Genomic DNA, 22,233 nt, shown 5'->3' on the forward strand with positions numbered 1-22,233 from the left:
AAGCCAAAGTTCCTTTCCCCCAATTCCTTTTTTCCTCCATGGGCGAGATAACCCCCACTATAAGTCTTTACTTGTTGTGGAAGTACCAGAGAGTCGGAGAACCCGACGCAGTCTATAAGATTCATAATATCAGAGAATAGCCCCGTCAGTTCAGCCACGGCGCAATGAATGAATAGATCGTAGTTATTTTACAACCTCGTTGATGAGAAACATTTAGAAAAACATGTACTTTTAATTCAGCCTTGGATGAAATCGAAGCGTAGTGTGTACTGAATGCATGTTGATGATGATACACTGCTTATAGGGGGTAACTACATTGGCACAACACCGGCTTCCTCCATCTTCTGCGCCAGCTTTTAAAATAAATCGCCGACCTGAAGTGAGTTGACAGCTGTCTACTGAAAACATCTTTCTCCCGCCAGAGCAGCCCCTTGCCGCCCGTCCGTATACGGCATTCCTCGCCACGACGCAATGAATGAATAAAGATTGTAAACACGTCGGGAGAAAAAAACATTTATTTTGACAGATGTGCCCAAAGTAACTACTTTACAACCTCGTTGATGACCCACATTTAGAAAAACATGTACTTTTAATTCAGCCTTGGGTGAAATGGAAGCGTAGTGTCTGTGTGCTTCCACCTTTAATGAATGCATGCCATGCATGCTCCCGCGGCCGGGACACAATTCTTATAGGGGGTAACTACATTCACCGGCTTCCTCATCTTCTGCGCCACCTTTTTAAATAAATCGCTGTTTCTCGTTTTCCGACGGCGACAACAACACAACTATCGTCTCTTTCTACTTCCGGCTCACGGCCCCGGGAAAAGATCTCGAGCATGCGCAGAACACATAATCCAATCCGAATCCGTACATGCACACTTAATGTGACTAAATGTTGAATTATCTAGGGGTCTTAATTCGACTATGAGTAACCCAATTTGATTAGATTTTAGCTTGACTAAGGTGTATACATGCATCTTAATAATCCAATCATAGTTGGACTAACCCAATAATTTGACTTTCTTGAGTGTCATTTAAACGCAGTGAGCGTAAAACGAGTGTGAAACGCCATCAAATTCCTCTGTTTTAACTTTAACCTTAAAGGGGCTAAGCTTATAAAGTGGTCCATTTCATAATGGAGTCATTTTGGGATAGTTTTATAAATGTAATGGTCGTGGCCGGCCGTTTCCTACACCGTATTCGTACCGTTGGAGTCAGTCTATCAAACGGTATTCGCAACTCGAATACTGACACACTAGCGTTCCTTTTGGATGTTTAATGGAAAACACAAAACACAAGGTTATAATGTCAAACGCACGGTCAAACACAAGGTTATAATGTCCCTGAAAGAAGTGACCTCCAAACCAGGGAATTACCAAAACCTAGTTGTTAATCCAGAAATAAAGAAATGTTTTATTCATTTATACATTATGCCTTTAAGACTAATATGAACTTACAAATCTATAATGAAAAAACAGTTACCAAATGTTAATGGTTTTTAACACAAATATTATTATTAATCGTCAAGTTCCTAAACTAGGCCATTCAAATCACATTGACAAAGCCAGTACAACAAGGCCGCGTATGAGAGCTCTTCTTGGACATTTCAGATGTCAATCTTTACTTTTTATTAACCTAATTTCTCAGCTCACTAGGTATAGCTCACTAGGTAAAGCTCACTAGGTATAGCTCACTAGGTATAGCTCACTAGGTAAAGCTCACTAGGTATAGCTCACTAGGTATAGCTCACTAGGTAAAGCTCACTAGGTAAAGCTCACTAGGTAAAGCTCACTAGGTAAAGCTCACTAGGTAAAGCTCACTAGGTGTAGCTCACTAGGTAAAGCTCACTAGGTATAGCTCACTAGGTAAAGCTCACTAGGTAAAGCTCACTAGGTATAGCTCACTAGGTAAAGCTCACTAGGTATAGCTCACTAGGTAAAGCTCACTAGGTAAAGCTCACTAGGTATAGCTCACTAGGTAAAGCTCACTAGGTAAAGCTCACTAGGTATAGTTCACTAGGTATAGCTCACTAGGTATAGCTCACTAGGTAAAGCTCACTAGGTATAGCTCACTAGGTATAGCTCACTAGGTATAGCTCACTAGGTATAGCTCACTAGGTATAGCTCACTAGGTATAGCTCACTAGGTATAGCTCACTAGGTATAGCTCACTAGGTATAGCTCACTAGGTGACTAACCTCACTAACCTCTGGTGGTTCCCCCCGCTGTAGACCGGCGTGCTGCGGACCAACTGCGTGGACTGCCTGGACCGGACCAACACGGCCCAGTTCATGGTGGGGAAGTGCGCCCTGGCCTATCAGCTGTACGCGCTCGGCATGATCGACAAGCCCAAGCTCCAGTTCGACACGGACTGCGTCAGGTAAAGCCTTTACCAGGACCCCGATGGAATAATGTACACAATGTATGTATGTATTTAAGGGTACAGTATGTAAGAAATTGACTGTACTTCATCAAACAATTACCATGAAATGTCATCCGAGATGAAGCTAATGCTACATCGATGCTACAGCCAGCGTGTTCTCTGTGAGCGTTATGATCACCGTCTTCAGGGTACCAAACAAGCAGTGGAAGCAAGCAAACTAACGGGATCCTCTGAGATTGTACTCGACACGACCCACCCCAAAAGAGACCATGACTCTTTTGGGGTGGGTCGGACCAGCTCAAGTTCCGGCCCCTCTTGGGCTCACGTTGGGCCGACGGACGGCCTGGAGCCCAGGAGGGCCCGACGGCCTGGAGCCCAGGAGGGGCCCGACGGCCTGGAGCCCAGGAGGGGCCCGACGGCCTGGAGCCCAGGAGGGGCCCGACGGCCTGGAGCCCAGGAGGGGCCCGACGGCCTGGAGCCCAGGAGGGGCCCGACGGCCTGGAGCCCAGGAGGGGCCCGACGGCCTGGAGCCCAGGAGGGGCCCGACGGCCTGGAGCCCAGGAGGGGCCCGACGGCCTGGAGCCCAGGAGGGGCCCGACGGCCTGGAGCCCAGGAGGGGCCCGACGGCCTGGAGCCCAGGAGGGGCCCGACGGCCTGGAGCCCAGGAGGGGCCCGACGGCCTGGAGCCCAGGAGGGGCCCGACGGCCTGGAGCCCAGGAGGGGCCCGACGGCCTGGAGCCCAGGAGGGGCCCGACGGCCTGGAGCCCAGGAGGGGCCCGAAGGCCTGGAGCCCAGGAGGGGCCCGACGGCCTGGAGCCCAGGAGGGGCCCGACGGCCTGGAGCCCAGGAGGGGCCCGACGGCCTGGAGCCCAGGAGGGGCCCGACGGCCTGGAGCCCAGGAGGGGCCCGACGGCCTGGAGCCCAGGAGGGGCCGACGGCCTGGAGCCCAGGAGGGGCCCGACGGCCTGGAGCCCAGGAGGGGCCCGACGGCCTGGAGCCCAGGAGGGGCCCGACGGCCTGGAGCCCAGGAGGGGCCCGACGGCCTGGAGCCCAGGAGGGGCCCGACGGCCTGGAGCCCAGGAGGGGCCCGACGGCCTGGAGCCCAGGAGGGGCCCGACGGCCTGGAGCCCAGGAGGGGCCCGACGGCCTGGAGCCCAGGAGGGGCCCGACGGCCTGGAGCCCAGGAGGGGCCCGACGGCCTGGAGCCCAGGAGGGGCCCGACGGCCTGGAGCCCAGGAGGGGCCCGACGGCCTGGAGCCCAGGAGGGGCCCGACGGCCTGGAGCCCAGGAGGGGCCCGACGGCCTGGAGCCCAGGAGGGCCCGACGGCCTGGAGCCCAGGAGGGGTTTAGAGCCCGACGGTTCTCAGCTGTGTTCCACTGTGCTGCAGGCTGTTTGAGGAGCTGTACGAGGACCACGGAGACACGCTGTCCCTGCAGTACGGCGGCTCCCAGCTGGTCCACAGGGTCAAGACCTACCGCAAGATCGCCCCCTGGACCCAGCACTCCAAGGACATCATGCAGACGCTGTCCCGCTACTACAGCAACGCCTTCTCAGGTAGAGCCACACGCACACACTCCTCTGGACACACACACACTCCTCTGGACACGCACACACTCCTCTGGACACGCACACACTCCTCCGGACACACACACACTCCTCTGGACACACACACACTCCTCTGGACACGCACACACTCCTCTGGACACACACTCCTCTGGACACGCACACACTCCTCTGGACACACACACACTCCTCTAGACACACACTCCTCTGGACACACACACACTCCTCTGGACACACACACCTCTGGACACACACACACTCCTCTGGACACACACTCCTCTGGACACGCACACACTCCTCTGGACACACACACACTCCTCTGGACACGCACACACTCCTCTGGACACACACACACTCCTCTGGACACGCACACACTCCTCTGGACACACACTCCTCTGGACACACACTCCTCTGGACACACACACACTCCTCTGGACATGCACACACTCCTCTGGACACGCACACACTCCTCTAACAACACTCACCCAACTCCTGCAATCGCTTTCAGAAGCTGCTTCCTTTCATAGCGTCCTCAGGAGGGATGCTAAGATGATCAGCGTTAAGCGATGCTCTGCTTAAGGCCCTGTGCTCCTCCATGCCCCTCCCCTACCAGGAGCCCCACCTGAGTCCCCTGTTACCATGGACACACTGGGCCCGGTGGCACAGGCCCCCCCCCCCCCCCTCACCAAACAACATTTGCCAGCCAGCCAGCCTCGGGGTTGTTACTATTTTGTTTTACATCTCTACTGTAAGACCAGAGCTATTGTATCAGTGTCAGGAGGCAACACAGGTTTTAGTGTAACTCCAAATCCTCAAATGTTTGGCATTGACTGTGATTATTTTTAGGCCAAACCGTTCTAAGCGTCCTATCGCAGTCGTCCTATGCGCCGGGTGTGCATGGACTTGTTTATGCGTAAGTATTTTCAGAGGGTGGTTTTTAATCATCGCTTTTAAACAACTTACACGGTCCGTTACGCTTCATCTCCTTCAGGTAACCTTCTCTTAGTCATTGTCAGAGTTGGGATATGAGCAGTGGTCCCTGCAGGCTTCTTATTTCCCCTCGCCCGTTCAGCCGTTCACTGTTTCATTAGGTTTGGATCGCTCTAATTTCTCCCCGCTCGCTGAGCATAATAATTCCGTTGCTATGGGTTAGGAGACCAAAAATTGCCTCTCCATTTCTTAACGACTTGTCTTCAGCAAAGGTAATTGCAAATTAGACTAGTTGTGGGAACGTGGGTTGGGATGGTGTGTGTGTCAGAGATGCTCACACGTTGCTCTGATCTTCTTCATTACTGAGAGCGACTGGGCTCAACCAGTGGCCATTTCTCTAAGACTGCAAGGGAAGCTCAGCTTCCCCTAAGATAAAAAAAATTAAATGGTCAAATATATACAGTTGTGTTAACATTTCATTGACTAAAAGTGCGTCAGAACACGTCCATCTCGAAGACGAGTTTGTTCAGAATCAGCTGCTTATCGCAGGTCGACTGACTCGATTTCCTTCTCATACACTCCCGTAGCGTCACAGTGCGTTTGCCTGTTGAAGCTCAGCGTCCGTCCACTTCAATGGGGCTGCATAGAACAGCTTTTTTTAGTGCGTCGAAAGTCAACGGCCATTGGATAATGCTGCGGTTATGTTCCTCCCACGGACGCTCAGCGTCTCTGGGGGTGGATGGAGGAGTGGGCTGGCCTGGATGCTGGGCTTCTGTGTGATGATTGGAGGGTCTGCGAAAGATTGAGTTGCCGTTTGATTGACAGCGATTTTGAACTATAAAAAGTCGCCGGAGCTGTATTCCTTCCTCAGTCCCATCATAGATTTTGCAAGCGAGTCGAAAGACGAACTACAACCTATTTCTTGATATTTGCTTGGCAAAATTGCTAGACAATTTTCATCGTACATTTCATACACTTATTCACACAATTCCTTGCTTCAGTTTAACAGAATTCCCACATTTCCTTGTTCAAGTTTAATATTGTTTTGGTAGTTGGCCATCACTTTTATTCAGGGAGCCTGAGGTCTGAACTTCAAGTCCTGTATTCAGATCAGGACTTGCAGGGTGACAGGGGAAAGCTGTGTGATTTATTGGTGTTCCTTAAAGGCATGGAGTTGGACATGCCTCAGCTTTACAAACTGTTCTCATTAGTGGCAACAATTGGAGCTACATCTGCAGGTGTAGAAAGGAGCTTCTCCTTTTAAAGCGGCTCAAGTCCTACACCCATAACACAATGGGCCAAGACCGTTTAAGCAGCCTAGCTCTGCTGGCCATTGAGAGGACACTGGTCAAGTCACTGGAAAAGACAGGTAGTTGGTATGACAGGGTCACAGATCATTTCCTTGAAAAGGAACAGAGAGCATAATTCACATATACATAAATTGACAATTTATATGATGTAGGCCGAAAATGAGCTTCCCCTCTTTGAAAGCCCAGCAGCCACCACTGGGCTCAACATATGTTTGAATGGGCCGACACCAAGCCCCTCCTCCCAAACCATCCGTTGTTTTCTGCTTTCATTAAAAGCTGAATATTGGTCTAGCCCATTTCCAAACTTTGTCAAATATGAATAAAGCTAATGGAAACATACAACACGACTGAATTGTATGCAATATAAGTAACATATTATTTTATTATAAAATATATATATATATATATACCTACACACAAAAATACAAAATATTAGAGCAAAATTAAGGTTTGAATATAAATGGTGTAGTTTTTAGTATTGGTTTGTTTCTGTATTAGTGTGAAGTTTCTTATGTAATCATTGTGAGCTGATCATATCAGAGTTCTTGCTGTGCGTATCCTTTGTTGAGAGACGCAAATGCGTTAGGAAAGACGTGAAGGCATGTAAACACAAAAGTACTACGCAGTATAGTTTGGACTACTTAAGGAGAAGAGCTATAACGGGTTATAGTAGCCTTAAACCTATTCCTCATTTCTCTTATATTTGCCAAGGGCATTTTTGATGGCCTGTCTTAATAGCTGCTTTTTGATCCCGGTTATTATGGTGATTAAAACCCCAGGAAATTCAATGTTTAAACTGTAACTTTGTGAGCAGGACATTCAGAGACCAAAACCATAACCCAGATAGAAGTCAAACAAGACTGATGACCTGGATCACCCAAACGTAATGCAACAAAATGTGAAAATATACAAATGATAAGTTTTGAGTTGAGCTGTTTTAAGTACGATCAAATGTGAAAGCTGTTTGGGACGGTGAACAGTGGTTGGAATGAGCGTGCTTGTCCATGGCTGAAATGTGGAACGTGTGATGCGTGTCTTTTTAGGATTGTAAAAGTTTTACATTTACATTTAGGACATTTAGCAGACTTTTATCCAAAGCGACTTACATCAAGTACATTTGTCAGAAGAATGAGAAACAATATATCACGTATAACAATATATGTGGGTAGTAAGGCTGTTCATAGAACCAAGTTCCAAGCACTAACCATCTCTAGATTCACCTATTCCCCGTACAACAAAGATAGCTAGGATAAGATGCTACACAACTAAGTACTATTTTGAAGTGTGAGGATGTACAACATACGAGTCTTGAGTCTTTTGCGGAAGTTGCTGAGCGACTTTGCAGTCCTGACATCGGCAGGGAGCTCATTCCACCACTGTGGTCCCAAAACAGAGAAGAGTTGTGACTTTGATCGACCTTTGGTTGCTCTTAGTGATGGCGGCACCAGACGTCCAGCTGAGGTAGTTGAGCGGAGGGATCGAGCTGGGGTGTGTGGTTTGACCAAGGCTTGGAGGTAGGCAGGGGCAGTTCCATCGACCACCTTGTATGCCAGTACCATCATCTTGAATCTGATGCGGGCTACTACAGGGAGCCAGTGGAGGTGGTGGAAGAGGGGAGTCACATGGGAGAATTTAGGTAGGTTGAACACGAGGCGCGCTGCCGCATTCTGGATACGCTGCAAAGGTTTAATTGCAGAGACCGGGAGTCCAGCCAGGAGCGAGTTGCAGTAGTCCAGGCGGGAGATGACCAGGGCCGGAGTGAAAATTTGCAGGATCGGGCAACCGCTATGATGTTGGCTGTGCAGTATAACTGATTGTCCAGGACCAGGTGTCCTCGACAGTGTCTATGTGAGGAGGAGCTCAGTCACAGGTTTTCTTGTGTATTATTGGTGGTAAGTCATAGACATAAGTAATGGCTAATGGGTTAAAAGGAACTAAAAGATTAGTGTCTAAATGACCAGGGCTTCTTAATCCAAACCATCTCTGTGTTCTCCCATAGGGCTGAACCATTTGGGGACATAATGTTGCTCTCTCATTCTGTCTCACCGTCCTATTACTATCTCTCTGTGGTACTCATTACTATGTTCTTATTACATCACACAACTACACATCAAAACACATGACAATGCTGTCAGATTCCTTCCCATCATTACCTGTTCACATACAAGAAGGTGCAGCTTCCTGATTCCTATTGGGTTACTGTTATTCAGAATAGGCCAATCACAAAGCGTCTTCTTCTCTAGGTTGAGCAATGTGCACGGTGTGATACCTGGGTGTGATACCTGGGTGTGATACCTGGGTACAGCTTTTGTCCAGACCTCTTGGTCTTTGGGGGTCTGTTGTTGAACTGTAAAGTGAAAGAAGGCTGTTTAGTGCTGACCTCCCGTACAGCGGGGGGGGGGGGGGGGGGGGGTCAGGATGAAGGGGATCCTCATGAGTGGTTCCATCAGCTTCTCTTAGTAGTGGGGGGGGGGGTCGACACGGATGTTTGGTCAACGACAGCGCTGTGGCAGGACGGGGATGAGAACACAAGCAGGACTGTTGCCCATTAATGCGTCCCTTTCACTGCTTCCTGAAGTTAGAATAATAACAACAAGTGTGTAAAGTCTCAGTGTTTGTGCTTCAGGCGCCTGAGGCTCCACAGTGGGGGTTTGGTCCCCCTGCAGCACTGGGTGGTAGCGGGTCAGGTTAGTGTGCGCGCCAGGCGTCCTCCGTCACCGAGCTGACTCCCTCGGGCGGGGCTGTGTCGGGTCCTCCCCACAGACGCCGACCGGCAGGACGCCATCAACCTGTTCCTCCAGGTGTACCGGCCCGCGGAGCAGCGCCCCCACCTGTGGGAGCTGCCCACCGACTTCTACCTGCACCACAAGAGCAGCATGGCCCTGGACCCGGAGAGACGCAGGTCAGTGGCCCCCGTGGGCCCCTGGGGGCCCCTGGGGGGGTGGTCAAACCTTTTGGAGTGGATGTGTGCATGTGGAGCCTGGGGGGGAAGGTTCAGCCATTCATGCGCTACACATGAATGTCTGAGGCTCTCTGTGCTCGTCCTTCAAATCAGCCGAAGGAGACCGTCGCCATGCCAACATCCATTCACACAAATGGGTTGCATTGAGTTGGAAAAAAAAAGTCAATGTATCCCGACATTCCACAGCTGTGTTCATATCGACGTCCGGCCTCGCCGTTCTGATCTGCTGAGGGGATCAGAGCTTTCCTCCACAGGCTTCATGTCGGTGTTTTCTGTGGTTCTCTCCCTCTCAGCTACACATACTGGTGGTCCGAGGGAGTGCTGGCCTTCCTGCCTGTGGCCTACGACGAAGGTAACCAGCAGACTCTTCTATGTTATTATTATCACGCAAAAGAAAAGTGTGTGTGTGTGTGTGTGGTTCAGTAGCCAGAGCAGGTTGCCTGGTAACCTGACGGTTGCTGGTTTGACCCCCGGCTCCTCCTAGCGGAGTGCGGAGGTGTCCCTGAGCGAGACGCCTCACCCTGACCGCTCCTGACCCGCTGGCCGTCGCCCTGAGGGGTCCACTCCGCCGTCGGTGTGTGAATGAATGAAGTCGCTTTGGATAAAAGAGTCAAGCAAAATCCCCTGTGTGTGTGTGTGTGTGTGTGTGTGTGTGTGTGTGTGTGTGTGTGTGTGTGTGTGTGTGTGTGTGTGTGTGTGTGTGTGTGTGTGTGTGTGTGTGTGTGTGTGTGTGTGTGTGTGTGCGCGTGCGTGTGTAGTGGCCTGCAAGGACAACATGAGGAAGGTGAAGGTGAAGCGGGTGAACGGCTACGACGAGGCCATCGACATCTACACCGAGTTCTTCAGGCCCTACGAGCTCACGTCCTTCGACGACACCTTCTGCATCTCCATGACCAACTCCGCAAGGTGTCCACAGTAACACTGCTGCACACGCCTCACACACTCCCTCCTCCTCCATGCAGAGGGCACAACTGAATGTAGCAGAAGGGGCCGGCGGCCCTCAGGATGAGTCCTTCATGTCCACACAGGGCTCCTCTGTGTGCTTCATGTTGTTTGTCACTTGTCCCTGTGAGGTTTCATACGGTCGGTGAAGCCCAGGTCAGTAACCGCCCGACAGGGCTGCATATCGCTGGGCGATGTCAATGAGACCTCATGTTAACATGTTAATATGTTAACGACAGACTGTACTGTTGACCAGTGTCTTCAATGAGACATCATGTTAACATGTTAACGACAGACTGTACTGTTGACCAGTGTCTTCAATGAGACATCATGTTAACATGTTAACGACAGACTGTACTGTTGACCAGTGTCTTCAATGGGACATCATGTTAACATGTTAACGACAGACTGTACTGTTGACCAGTGTCTTCAATGAGACATCATGTTAACATGTTAACGACAGTCTGTACTGTTGACCAGTGTCTTCTTGCTCTCGTCATCCGGCTGAAGCCACAACATGCACCTTGGAAAACTATTTTGTTTTCCGCTGATTTGAAGTGGATAAAGCAACAATAACGCCGTAGTCATAACTAGTTTTAGTTGTTGTTCACTGTGTCATAAGCAGGATTATTGTCCCCTTATAGAGCTGGTAAGTCCCGCCCCTTCTGGGACCAGTGGACCTCTAGGTTGAAAAATCGTCAATCTGGTCCACTGGGGTTTAGCGGAAGGGGCGGGACTTACCAGCTCTAATGGCAAACCGTATTTGAGGGCGTAGGGATGTGGAGCAGGGGGTGGGGTTGACTAACTCTGTTGAAGTGGATTAGTTTGGACTAGCGGGGCGGGGTTGACTAACTCTGTTGAAGTGGATTAGTTTGGACTAGCGGGGCGGGGTTGACTAACTCTGTTGAAGTGGATTAGTTTGGACTAGCGGGGCGGGGTTGACTAACTCTGTTGAAGTGGATTAGTTTGGACTAGCGGGTGGGGTTGACTAACTCTGTTGAAGTGGATTAGTTTGGACTAGCGGGGCGGGGTTGACTAACTCTGTTGAAGTGGATTAGTTTGGACTAGCGGGGCGGGGTTGACTAACTCTGTTGAAGTGGATTAGTTTGGACTAGCGGGGCGGGGTTGACTAACTCTGTTGAAGTGGATTAGTTTGGACTAGCGGGGCGGGGTTGACTAACTCTGTTGAAGTGGATTAGTTTGGACTAGCGGGGCGGGGTTGACTAACTCTGTTGAAGTGGATTAGTTTGGACTAGCGGGGCGGGGTTGACTAACTGTTGAAGTGGATTAGTTTGAACTAGCGGGGCGGGGTTGACTAACTGTTGAAGTGGATTAGTTTGGGCTAGCGGGGGCTAGCGGGGGCTAGCGGGGCGGGGATGGCGACGTGACGACCTGACCCGCTGCGTCCCTCCAGGGACTTCATGCCCAAGACGCTGGCAGTGGACCCCAGCCCCTTCACCGTGCGCAAGCCCGAGGAGACCGGCAAGTCCGTGCTGGGGTAGGTGTGTGTGTGTGTGTGTGTCAGTCAGCGTGTCTCTTGTTGCGTCATTGTTTTTATTGCACAGTGTCCTGGTGTCACTGTGCCCTGATGTGTTAAACAACAGACCTGGCCAGCTCTGGTCTTGCATCATTACATCACACGCCCACCCTGCTTATTGACATCTGAATACAGACTCAGACTCTCACTGATCTGAACCAGGGGCAAAGATATTGTACTTTCACACACCTATGTTAAATAATTGAAAAAGGGAATAGCATAGATTCAGAATTCTGATTCCTTATTTTGATTTCTAACGCTAAATGGCCCCCTGATTTCTAAAGGCGATTGAACTTTAAGCCAGAAATATGATTTTTATTTTTTTTCGATAGTTTTCTATTCATGCTCAATCCTAACCGAGGTAACCTGGCAAGAGCCAGGAAGGTGTGATTTCCTTGTCCGAGGTCTGGGGCTGCTGGTGGCTCCAAGGCATCCAGCTGGTTTATCGGAGGCTGGCGTTATTCTAGGAGGCGTTGTGCCCTGGTCACTCTCACCGTTAATCCAGACATGTCCAACCAACTGCATATCCAAAACGCTTTCAAAATTCGAAAAAACGGAAGCACAATATTAGAAAACACAAAGCCACATCACAATTGCAGAGGTGAAAACACTAACGCAAAGGCCACAACACGACTGCTGAGGCAGCAACACTAACGCACACGCTGCAACATAAGGGAAGACGACGTCTGCTGCACCCCTCAGCCCCCACAGGCCCCACGTCCTCTCCTGAACGTCTTCACTTGTAGAAAGCTCAGGAAAGGTCAGGTCTGGGGCGGCAGCGGCTCAGGAGCTAGAGCGGGTCGACTGGTGACCAGAAGGTTGCTGGTTCGATCCCCGGCTCCTCCTAGCGGGGTGCGGAGGTGTCCCTGAGCGAGACGCCCTCACCCTGACCGCTCCTGACCCGCCGGCCGTCGCCCTGAGGGGTCCACTCCGCCGGCGGTGTGTGAACGTGTGATTGAATGGTTGTAAGCCGCTTTGGATAAAAGCGTCAGAAAAATCCCCTCAATGTGAACGGGTCGACGGCGCCTTACTTTAAAACCTTCTTGTTCCGGTTGGACTGAGTGCGTCCGTTTTGTGCGCGCCCGTTTGTGAACACGTGCAGGAACAAGAGCAGCAAGGAGGAGGCGGTGGTCCAGAGGAAGACGGCGGCCAGCGCCCCGCCGCCGCCCAGCGAGGAGGCCATCTCCAGCACGTCGGAGGACGACTCGGAGGACGACCGCGAGGACGACGGCTCCGCCTCCCAGCGCTCCACCCCCATCAGGCTGCTCACCGAGTCGGGGGACGCCGCGCGGACACATGAGGTAGAGCCGACGCGCTCGGCGCTGAGTGGCTCCAGTGAGAGGCCGCTCTGGCTCAGGAGCCTTTGACCCCTGCTCCCTCCCGACCTTGTGGTCTGACACGGCACACAGAAGGAAAAGGCTGTCTGGCCTAGAGTTGATTCTGATTGGGCGTCTGTGCTGTGGCCGGTCAGTTGAGTGTGGCTGCGTACATAGCAGACAACCCCAGGTGGCGCTGTGCCTCTCTGTGTTCCTTTCTTGGTAAAAGAAGGGTTTAAATAACATGCATGCTAGCAACGGCTATTTTAAATGCGTCTATCATGGCTTCATTTTTCAAACGACATGAGAAACCCAGATGTACGTTTCGGTTCATAGAGTAGTGGGGGTGATGGTATTATTTGTGGTAAAGGCTCGAAACCTGCAGACTATGAGAGACCGAACGAATAGCAAGACTCCGCTGAGGAAGAGACTGGATCTGCTTCATCTTAATGCCCCAATGCGTTCCAGGTGATCCATAACAATACCAATTCAGCTGCCATCCACTGCTACATCTTAACTCAACAGCCCTTAACTTAACAGCCCATCCACTGCTACATCTTAACTCAACAGCCCTTAACTTAACAGCCCATCCACTGCTACATCTTAACTCAACAGCCCTTAACTTAACAGCCCATCCACTGCTACATCTTAACTCAACAGCCCTTAACTTAACAGCCCATCCACTGCTACATCTTCTAAATCTTCTACATCTACACCCGTTGCTGTTGATGTGTGAACGGTGCAGGACAGGTCATAGTGAATGTGTGACTAGTGAACATGGCTCGGTAGTTGACTGTGTGTGAAGTCCAGCAGCATTGGCCCGTCCTCTGTGTGTTGATACAGTACTGCTTTATCTTCATTTACATTTGTTTGTCATGAGTTACTTAACTGTTGGAGTTGGAACTTTTAAAATATGTAATCTTGCACCGTGATGTTGATGGCTTCACTGCCTCAGGGCTGTGCTATAATATTAGTTGAGTAGAGTTAATGCTGGTGTTGATTTGGACAGCGTACCATGAGCCCTGAGATAATGTGTGTGGGCGCAGTGGATTATAATATTCACTCACACACGCAGTGACCGGGATCGGCACCATGTTGCCATGACAACAGATAGGTTTGACTCATCCCCTGCTGGCTGGTGGGAGGAAGTCTGAGCAGGGGGAGACGTACCAGGGGGGGGGGGGGGGGGTTCTCTCATTAGGCCACCAGGGTTAGGGGGTTAAGGGTTAAGGGTTGGGGTTGGGGTTAGGGTTGGGGTTAGGGGGTTAGGAGGTTAGGGGGTTGGGGTTAGGGGGTTAGGAGGTTAGGGGGTTAAGGGTTGGGGTTGGGGTTAGGGGGTTAAGGGTTAGGGTTAGGGGTTAGGGGGTTAGGAGGTTAGGGGGTTAGGGTTGGGGTTAGGGGGTTAGGAGGTTAGGGGGTTAAGGGTTGGGGTTGGGGTTAGGGGGTTAAGGGTTAGGGTTAGGGGTTTACCAGTGGCAGTGGTATGGGTGGTCTGTACACACAGTTGTGGTGCTTCTGCTCCACTGTTGGTTCATCACGGTGTGTGTGCGCATGTGCTTTGGTTTGTGTGTGTAGTATGTGAGGGGAGGGGAGGCAGCAATCCAGCCTGGATCAATACAAATAGACCAAGAATTACATGTGCCATTGAGTTCCAGCCCAATAAAAGCCTAGCTACAAACCGCTGCAGGAACAGCACTCCCCATGCTGCTGTGAGTCTCTGCCTCTCCCTGGATAAAAGAACAGCTACTAAAACAAACATAGAAGACTGGAACATCAACCCTTTCCGTCTTTTATGTCTGGTTTCATGTGATCATTTGGGAACTCATAACTGCTCTATGGTGATGTTGGATGCAAGGACCATTCCATCGCTTAATAATGTGAGGGAAATAGTCTCTCTCATTCTGTTGGCTGTAATGCTTTGCATGTTCACACAGCCTAATCTTATGAATTGTGAATTATCAGCTTACTATAGCAAGTGTGTTGTGTGCAGCCCAGTATAATTATGTCATCCTATTGAAAAGGTTAGGAGCTATCTGAATTATTCCTACAAAATGCTGCATAAAGTAAGATTGAGAATGCAGGTCTGTTGTATAGATTCATTCTGCGATGTGTTGAGGCTCTTCTTGTGATCAGTTAAAGAGACAGCGTGGGACAGAATAGAACCTATTGGAGAGGACTCAACACAGTGATGAAGTCATGAGGTAGATCTTTTGTAATGTCCTGCTATGTGTTGTAGTGGTACGGAGTATCCTATAGCCTGCTTCCAACAGGTACTGGCTACCACCCCCACAAGTCCTGGAGAAAGACGCCTAACCCGTCCTTGCACCTGAAATTAAATTAAATGTTATGAATTTACTGCAAGTCCCTTTAGCTTAAAAGTGAATACTAGTTTCTTTAAGATGACTTGGTATGATTGAAAGACAAGATGGGTCAAATCATTTTGTTCGTGTGTTGACATCTCTTCCTGTCTGCAGAGTCAGTGTTCCATTAAATCGATCCATATTGATGTTTAGCTCTCTAAAGCAGTCTTTCCCAAAGACTTAGTCGTGACCCACATGTGGGTTGCGGGAGATTTTAATTGGGTCGCCAAATAAATGCATATAAAAAAATAATAATATACATTTTTACAGAAATTCCTCTGCACTATTTTGGTATCTATCTTTACAGCTGCTTGACTGTCTTACTTCTTGCTGCTGAAAAACCTGAATTTCTCCCCCGGGGGATTAATGTTCGAATTGATTGATTGATTGACAGTTTGATAACAATAGCTGCCCTTAAACACAAGCCTACCTGTTCGGTATGAGCATTAAAAAAACTTTAAACAAGAAGCATGTTTCGACAGTACTGTACTATTTTGAATTGGGTCACGATGGTTTAATTTAAAAAAAAATGGGTCCCTAGAAAAACAGTTTTGGAAACACTGCTCTAAAGGATGACCTTTGACCTGTGCTCTAGGAGTGCCAGCAGCAGCTGCCTGTGAGGGGCCCGTACGGGATCAACCTGGACCAGCTCCCTGCTGACGAGGACCTGCTCGTCTACCAGAGGTAAAGGAAACCCAATTCACCAATACCAGCGTTTGAAAGATTCAAATGATCCTCCAGGAGTCATGGCAATGGCCCTGTTTGGTTCTGATGGTTGGCTTCAGTCAGACTGTTACCTGTGGGCCTCTTGTGTTTGTGGTGGGCTCATTCCAGAGCCTTTTGTTTTGAATCACCACGTAATGTCACTTGTCTCAAGCCTCTTGGGCTTGACTTGTCTGTGACTGACTCTGGACTCTGGACTGGACTCTGGACTCTGACTCTGGCTTCCTTAGGTCAGGAGTAGGCCTTAATATCAACGCTACCACCGGGGGGGTCACACTGAGTTCACTTCTTTGTCTATATTCATACTCTGCAGTCACGTGACTACCATGGTTACGTGGAGGGCAACAAACGCAGACAAAATTGCGAAAAACAGCGGCCAGCCAGGGGAATTGCAGCCTTGCAGATTTTCAATACTACAATCAATCAACTATTTAGACCATATGTCACAAAATGTTAAAATTAGATATCAAGAAAAGATAAGCATACTCGGAACTTGCTGATGTGTTCATTGCTTTGAAGCTGGCAAAGTCTCTTCCAGACTTGGAGTTTGGAGATATTAACATCTCATTGAAAACCGTAGATAGAAGGATTACATAGGATGGCAGGATAGGATTGCAAACCTCAAAACGAACTACAACACGAACTACAACACACAACTTTTGTTGTTGTTAGCCAAACACGATAGCTGCTAGCCTAGCTTAGACTCATAACACAAACAGCTGACTCGCCGAACCAGCTGGTGTTGTTGATTCACACGACACTACTGGGTAACTTTAAGGGTGCTTTCAGACATATAGTTTGATTGCTTTGGTCCGCACCAGGCCAAAAAATGATACAACGTGGCAAACAGACGTTGGTTTGGTTCGGTTTCACATATGCATATTTATAAGAGAGAAAAGAGACGGGCCCGCCTCCTGAATGACCTCAGATAACCTTTCTCTCTTAGCTGCTTGCTGAATAGCGCGTAAACGCCACTGTTTTTATGGGTCGTGGAAAGTTGTTCCTGTATGTGCTGATCCGACCAAATATTTATGAGGCGTTTTATCTCCTCACTAGTCCACGTTTCTCCACGGTTTGAGGGTTTTGGGGCTTTTTTCATCTTGCGCCGCCGATGAATAATCAAATGGGTAAGCGCGAGATCAACAGGAAATAAAAAATGAATCATTTGACCCATAATTCCGTACTCCCAACACCCACAATGCATAGTATTGGACCATTTTTTCCGGTTGCTTTCACACCAGAGGAAGCGCACCACATTTAGGCAGCTGGAGCGGAGCGGGACCACCTCTTCAGGGAGGTCTCGGACGGCTGATTTGGTGTGCACCAAAGTGCGCCGGTTGTATTCACACCAACGCAAACGTACCAAACCAAGGGACCAAACTCATTTAGTGCGCACTAAATGCTGTATGTGTGAAAGCACCCTAAGACATGAATCATGATCATACACTCATACATACTGTGAAGGTTGCACGTCTGATGTATCCATAGTTGTCTTCTCTCTGGATTCTCCTCATCAGATGGGATCCGGTAAAAACATAACCCCGGCTTCACTCCACGGTGGTTAGTGCATCCAATCGCACAACAACTATCTGGCATGTCGTTTTCACCTCAAAATAACAACTTTGGTTTGGTATAACTGGTGATGTCCTGGCAGATCCTTGGTTAGGTCACTAGGTTTCGTTGCTGCAGAATGATGTTCTTGATGTTCTCGCCTGCCAGCCAGTCGTTGTGACGTCCTCTGACCTCTCTTGACTGGTTCTGAAGTGTGGCCGCGGTGTCCCCAGTAGAGCCTTTACTGGTCTCTCTCTGGTTCTTGTTGTGCTGTCCCCAGTAGAGCCTTTACTGGTCTCTCTCTGGTTCTTGTTGTGCTGTCCCCAGTAGAGTCTTTACTGGTCTCTCTGGTTCTTGGACACACATTATCATCAGATATCGTCGGGATCCAGGTCAATGCATTGTTTCTCTTGATTGTTGCTCAGGTATTTACAATAATGAAGAACTATTGCTGCTCCTCTGATAATAATAATAATAATAATAATAATAATAATAATAATAATAATAATAATAATAATAATAATAATAATAATCTGATAATAAACCAATAATTAATACTAAACCAATAATTACTAATAAACCACTGTTATAAAAACATGATTTCTCTCACTGTGTGTGTGTGTGTGTGTGTGTGTGTGTGTGTGTGTGTGTGTTTTTGTGTGTGTGTGTGTGTGTGTGTGTCACTTCACAGGTTTGCACATCTGGGCCAGAGCCAACACAAAGTGGAGAGGAATAAGGCCGTCCACCTCGCCGACATCATCTGCCTGTGAGTAGAGCCACAATCATGGACCCACACACCTCACACACACACAACCCTCACACACACACACACCTCACACACACACACAACCCTCACACACACACACACCTCACACACACACACAACCCTCACACACACACACAACCCTCACACACACATCCCTGGCCCCCGCTGGCCTGTTCTGCTGTGTTATTCTGGTGGTCTGGACCCCGGGGTCCCTGTGTGTCTGGACCCCGGGGGCCCCTGTGTGTCTGGACCCCGGGGTCCCTGTGTGTCTGGACCCCGGGGGCCCCTGTGTGTCTGGACCCCGGGGGCCCCTGTGTGTCTGGACCCCGGGGCCCCTGTGTGTGTGGACCCCGGGGTCCCTGTGTGGACCCCGGGGTCCAGACACACAGGGGCCCCCGGGTCCACACAGGGGCCCCGGGGTCCAGACATAAATAAGTCATCAGCAGATTGTCTCTGCTCCTCCTCACATGCTGACTGAACTCGTTCCTAACTGCAATTTAGGCTAGTAGCGCGGCGACATGGCTGGAATCAATGAGTATTATCATAGTGACGAGGCATTGTTCAGTTTAGCATCATGGTGAGGAGATGCTTGTGGTGCTCTTTGATTCTGATGGCTAACTCACTGTTGGCTGTCTGCTGCTGTACGTGTTTGGTTTAGTTCATCAGCTAGACAGCAACTCACAACACTAAGCGTGGTCTCCTCTCAGCTTCCCTCCACGCTGACTCTCTAGAAAACGATGCTTCAGCATTCCCACTCACGGTCATCCTGTAGTTAGTTGTAGTTAGCCTTTCCTCTGTCATCCTGTAGTTAGTTGCTTCTCTTTAACTGAGCCTTTCCTCGGTCATCCTGTAGTTAGTTGTAGTTAGCCTTTCCTCGGTCATCCTGTAGTTAGTTGCTTCTCTTTAACTGAGCCTTTCCTCTCCATCACTCCCATGTTGGTTTTCCTCCCAGGGATCCTGTGTCTCAGTTCCAGGAGGACAGCGTCTACGCCACGGCCCCCCCCCAGGTGGACCCTGACAGCCGCCAGGTGTTCGAGGGCCACGTGCTGACGGGCCAGGGCCAGGTGAGGGCCCTGTGCCGGGAGGACGTGCTGATGTACCGGGAGTACATCAAGAACAGATACATGTGAGGCTGGCAGTGGCCGGGAGGAGTGACCGACACACTCTGGGGTTACCCAGGAGGAGTGACCGACACACTCTGGGGTTACCCAGGAGGAGTGACCGACACACTCTGGGGTTACCCAGGAGGAGTGACCGACACACTCTGGGGGTTAGCCAGGAATGAGGCTTCCCTGCTCAGAGTTTATTCATTTATTTAGTATTTATTTATTTTAAGTGGATAGCAAAAACACTTTGCTGGCATCTGGATATTGATCCAGATAAGTAATTGTTTTTTTTCGTTCTTTGTACATTCTCTAAAGTAATCAATTATTGTGAAATATGCTTTTTGATTGTGATACTTGAGCATATAAAGTGATAATTTTTAAATTTTATTTTAAATCAGTGAAATATCATTTTATTTCCCCAATGCATTTACTTTTTTATGTTTTAATTGGATTTTGTTTTTAAAATAAAGTATTTGAAATGAATATGTACCAATTAAATGTTCAATTAAAGTCTAGTCCTTCATACTTCCTCTTTACAAACACACACATGAACCAAACCCAATGTGTCCATGTCCAGCAGCGTGTGTAGAGCGGGTCAAAGGTCACGATGGGCAGGTCCTCGTTGTATGTGAGAACGTCTGGTGCTTCTGAAAGGTGGATCATTAAATCCTTCACTGTGCTGAATAAGTACTTCCCGGGTAGGAGCCCTGGGACTCCTTCCTAGTACTACTATTCTGTGCACATCCAGTATTGTGTTTGAGTTTTATTATTTATTTGTTATAGCTTGTTTTTTTCAATGGTCTACTACTACTATGGTCTACTTCTAACCATTGGTGACCTCTTCCCAGCATGGGAGGCCCTGGCCTGGGGAGGTCCCAGTGTTTTGAACTGGGTCACTTTGGGCCAGTTGTCTACGTTGAAGACCTCCAGCCGTCTGCAGAGAAACCCCTGTCCAGGGAGGACCACCTCCAGCAGTCTGCAGCTCTATACAGACTAGACCATAGCTCTAGACAGACTAGACCATAGCTCTAGACAGACTAGACCAAAGCTCTATAGTATAGAGCTATGGTCTAGTCTGTCTAGAGTCTATACAGACTAGACCATAGCTCTATACAGACTAGACCAAAGCTCTATAGTATAGAGCTATGGTCTAGTCTGTCTAGAGTCTATACAGACTAGACCATAGCTCTAGACAGACTAGACCAAAGCTCTATAGTGTAGAGCTATGGTCTAGTCTGTCTAGAGTCTATACAGACTAGACCATAGCTCTATACAGACTAGACCAAAGCTCTATAGTATAGAGCTATGGTCTAGTCTGTCTAGAGTCTATACAGACTAGACCATAGCTCTAGACAGACTAGACCATAGCTCTATACAGACTAGACCAAAGCTCTATAGTATAGAGCTATGGTCTAGTCTGTATAGACTCTAGACAGACTAGACCATAGCTCACCGGTTATTGCTGCTTGCAGCTTTATCTGTTATTGTTGTTACTATGTATTGTGTTATATCATTAATGAAACAATGCAAACAAAATGTAATACAATTGTTTTATTTAATATGTGTTTGCATTTACATACACTGAGAATCTGCATTTTTTTGGTGGCTTAAAGCCATTCTTTCTATTGTGTCAACATAACATTAGATAATGGTTTGATAAGGGGGAGTGTGAGGTAACCATTAGGGTGAGGAACTGAAGAAGAGCAGATCACACCAGAACAGTCAGTACCTACTGGGTATTACAAGGTGTTTGTGTCCCAGGGAACACAATTCACATTGAACCAGCTGTTGCAACCCAACATCTGGAACTGGGGAGGGACAGAGAGAGAGAGAGAGATACTGAGAGCGAGAGATACTGTGAGAGAGAGAGAGAGAGAGAGAGATACTGAGAGAGAGAAAGAGATACTGCGAGAGAGAGATGGCATAGTGTCTTCCTGAAGAGTGTGTGTGTGTGTGTGTGCTGTAACTAAAGCCATGGTGACATAGAGCTGGCTCCTGGCTCGCCCTAAACCAATGTCAGACTGGATTGTTATTATTTATATAGCGCCACTTCATCACTGCATGGACATATTTACAAACCTCATCTTAATGCATACATTGGCTTTGACCCTATTTATGCATTTCTGTCTTTAAATACATTAAATTCACCTTTGCTGTTGTATCACTGTCTCTCTCATTGCATGAGAACCCGATCAGCAGATCTATGATGAAGATTAACGCTGGCCTATATGATGAGTAAAAAACACAAATTCAAGAGAAATGCATAAATCAAATCCATAAATGAATAAACAAAATCAATTAGACTTCTCTCTCTCTCTCTCTCTCTCTCTCTCTCTCTCTCTCTCTCTCTCTCTCTCTCTCTCTCTCTCTCTCTCTCTCTCTCTCTTCAAGCAACAATAAAAAAAACATCCTGACGTCACTTGGTTTTATAGCGGTCCACGCGCCTGCTACCGGCTCTGACTGTGTTGCTCTTGAGCCCCCCGGTCCTCTCTCCCGGTAGACCACCGACTCTCCCCGGTCCTCTCCCCCGGTAGACCACCGACCCTCCCCGGTCCTCTCTCCCGGTAGACCACCGACCCTCCGGTTCCCGGTCCTCTCTGCTCCCCGGTCTTCTCCCCCGGTAGACCACCGACCCTCCCCGGTCCTCTCTCCCGGTGGACCACCGACATTCCCGGTAGACCACCGACCCTCCCCGGTCGTCTCTCCCGGGAGACCACCGACCCTCTGCTACCTGCGAAACGGAACAAATCTCGGGAGTTGATTTTGCCTTTTGCCGCTGAAATATC

At 49.0% G+C, this 22,233-nt stretch overlaps 1 protein-coding gene across 1 annotated transcript in view; it reads left to right on the forward strand.

The window, feature by feature from the left end:
• The window catches only part of fig4a (FIG4 phosphoinositide 5-phosphatase a), a 40,262-nt gene extending 20,357 nt beyond the window's left edge, over positions 1-19,905 (forward strand). The window contains exons 14-23 of the mRNA XM_084483633.1: positions 2,229-2,377; positions 3,769-3,935; positions 8,948-9,086; positions 9,440-9,498; positions 9,905-10,052; positions 11,503-11,586; positions 12,728-12,926; positions 15,897-15,985; positions 18,267-18,341; positions 19,294-19,905. Of these exons, the coding sequence (XP_084339759.1) occupies positions 2,229-2,377; positions 3,769-3,935; positions 8,948-9,086; positions 9,440-9,498; positions 9,905-10,052; positions 11,503-11,586; positions 12,728-12,926; positions 15,897-15,985; positions 18,267-18,341; positions 19,294-19,471 (1,287 nt within the window). The 3' untranslated portion in view covers positions 19,472-19,905. The remainder of the gene's footprint in view (positions 1-2,228; positions 2,378-3,768; positions 3,936-8,947; positions 9,087-9,439; positions 9,499-9,904; positions 10,053-11,502; positions 11,587-12,727; positions 12,927-15,896; positions 15,986-18,266; positions 18,342-19,293) is intronic.
• The last annotated feature ends 2,328 nt before the right edge of the window (positions 19,906-22,233 follow it).

The sequence above is a fragment of the Micromesistius poutassou genome, assembly GCF_964030765.1.
Source record: "Micromesistius poutassou genome assembly, chromosome: 19".
Taxonomy (NCBI): domain Eukaryota; kingdom Metazoa; phylum Chordata; class Actinopteri; order Gadiformes; family Gadidae; genus Micromesistius; species Micromesistius poutassou.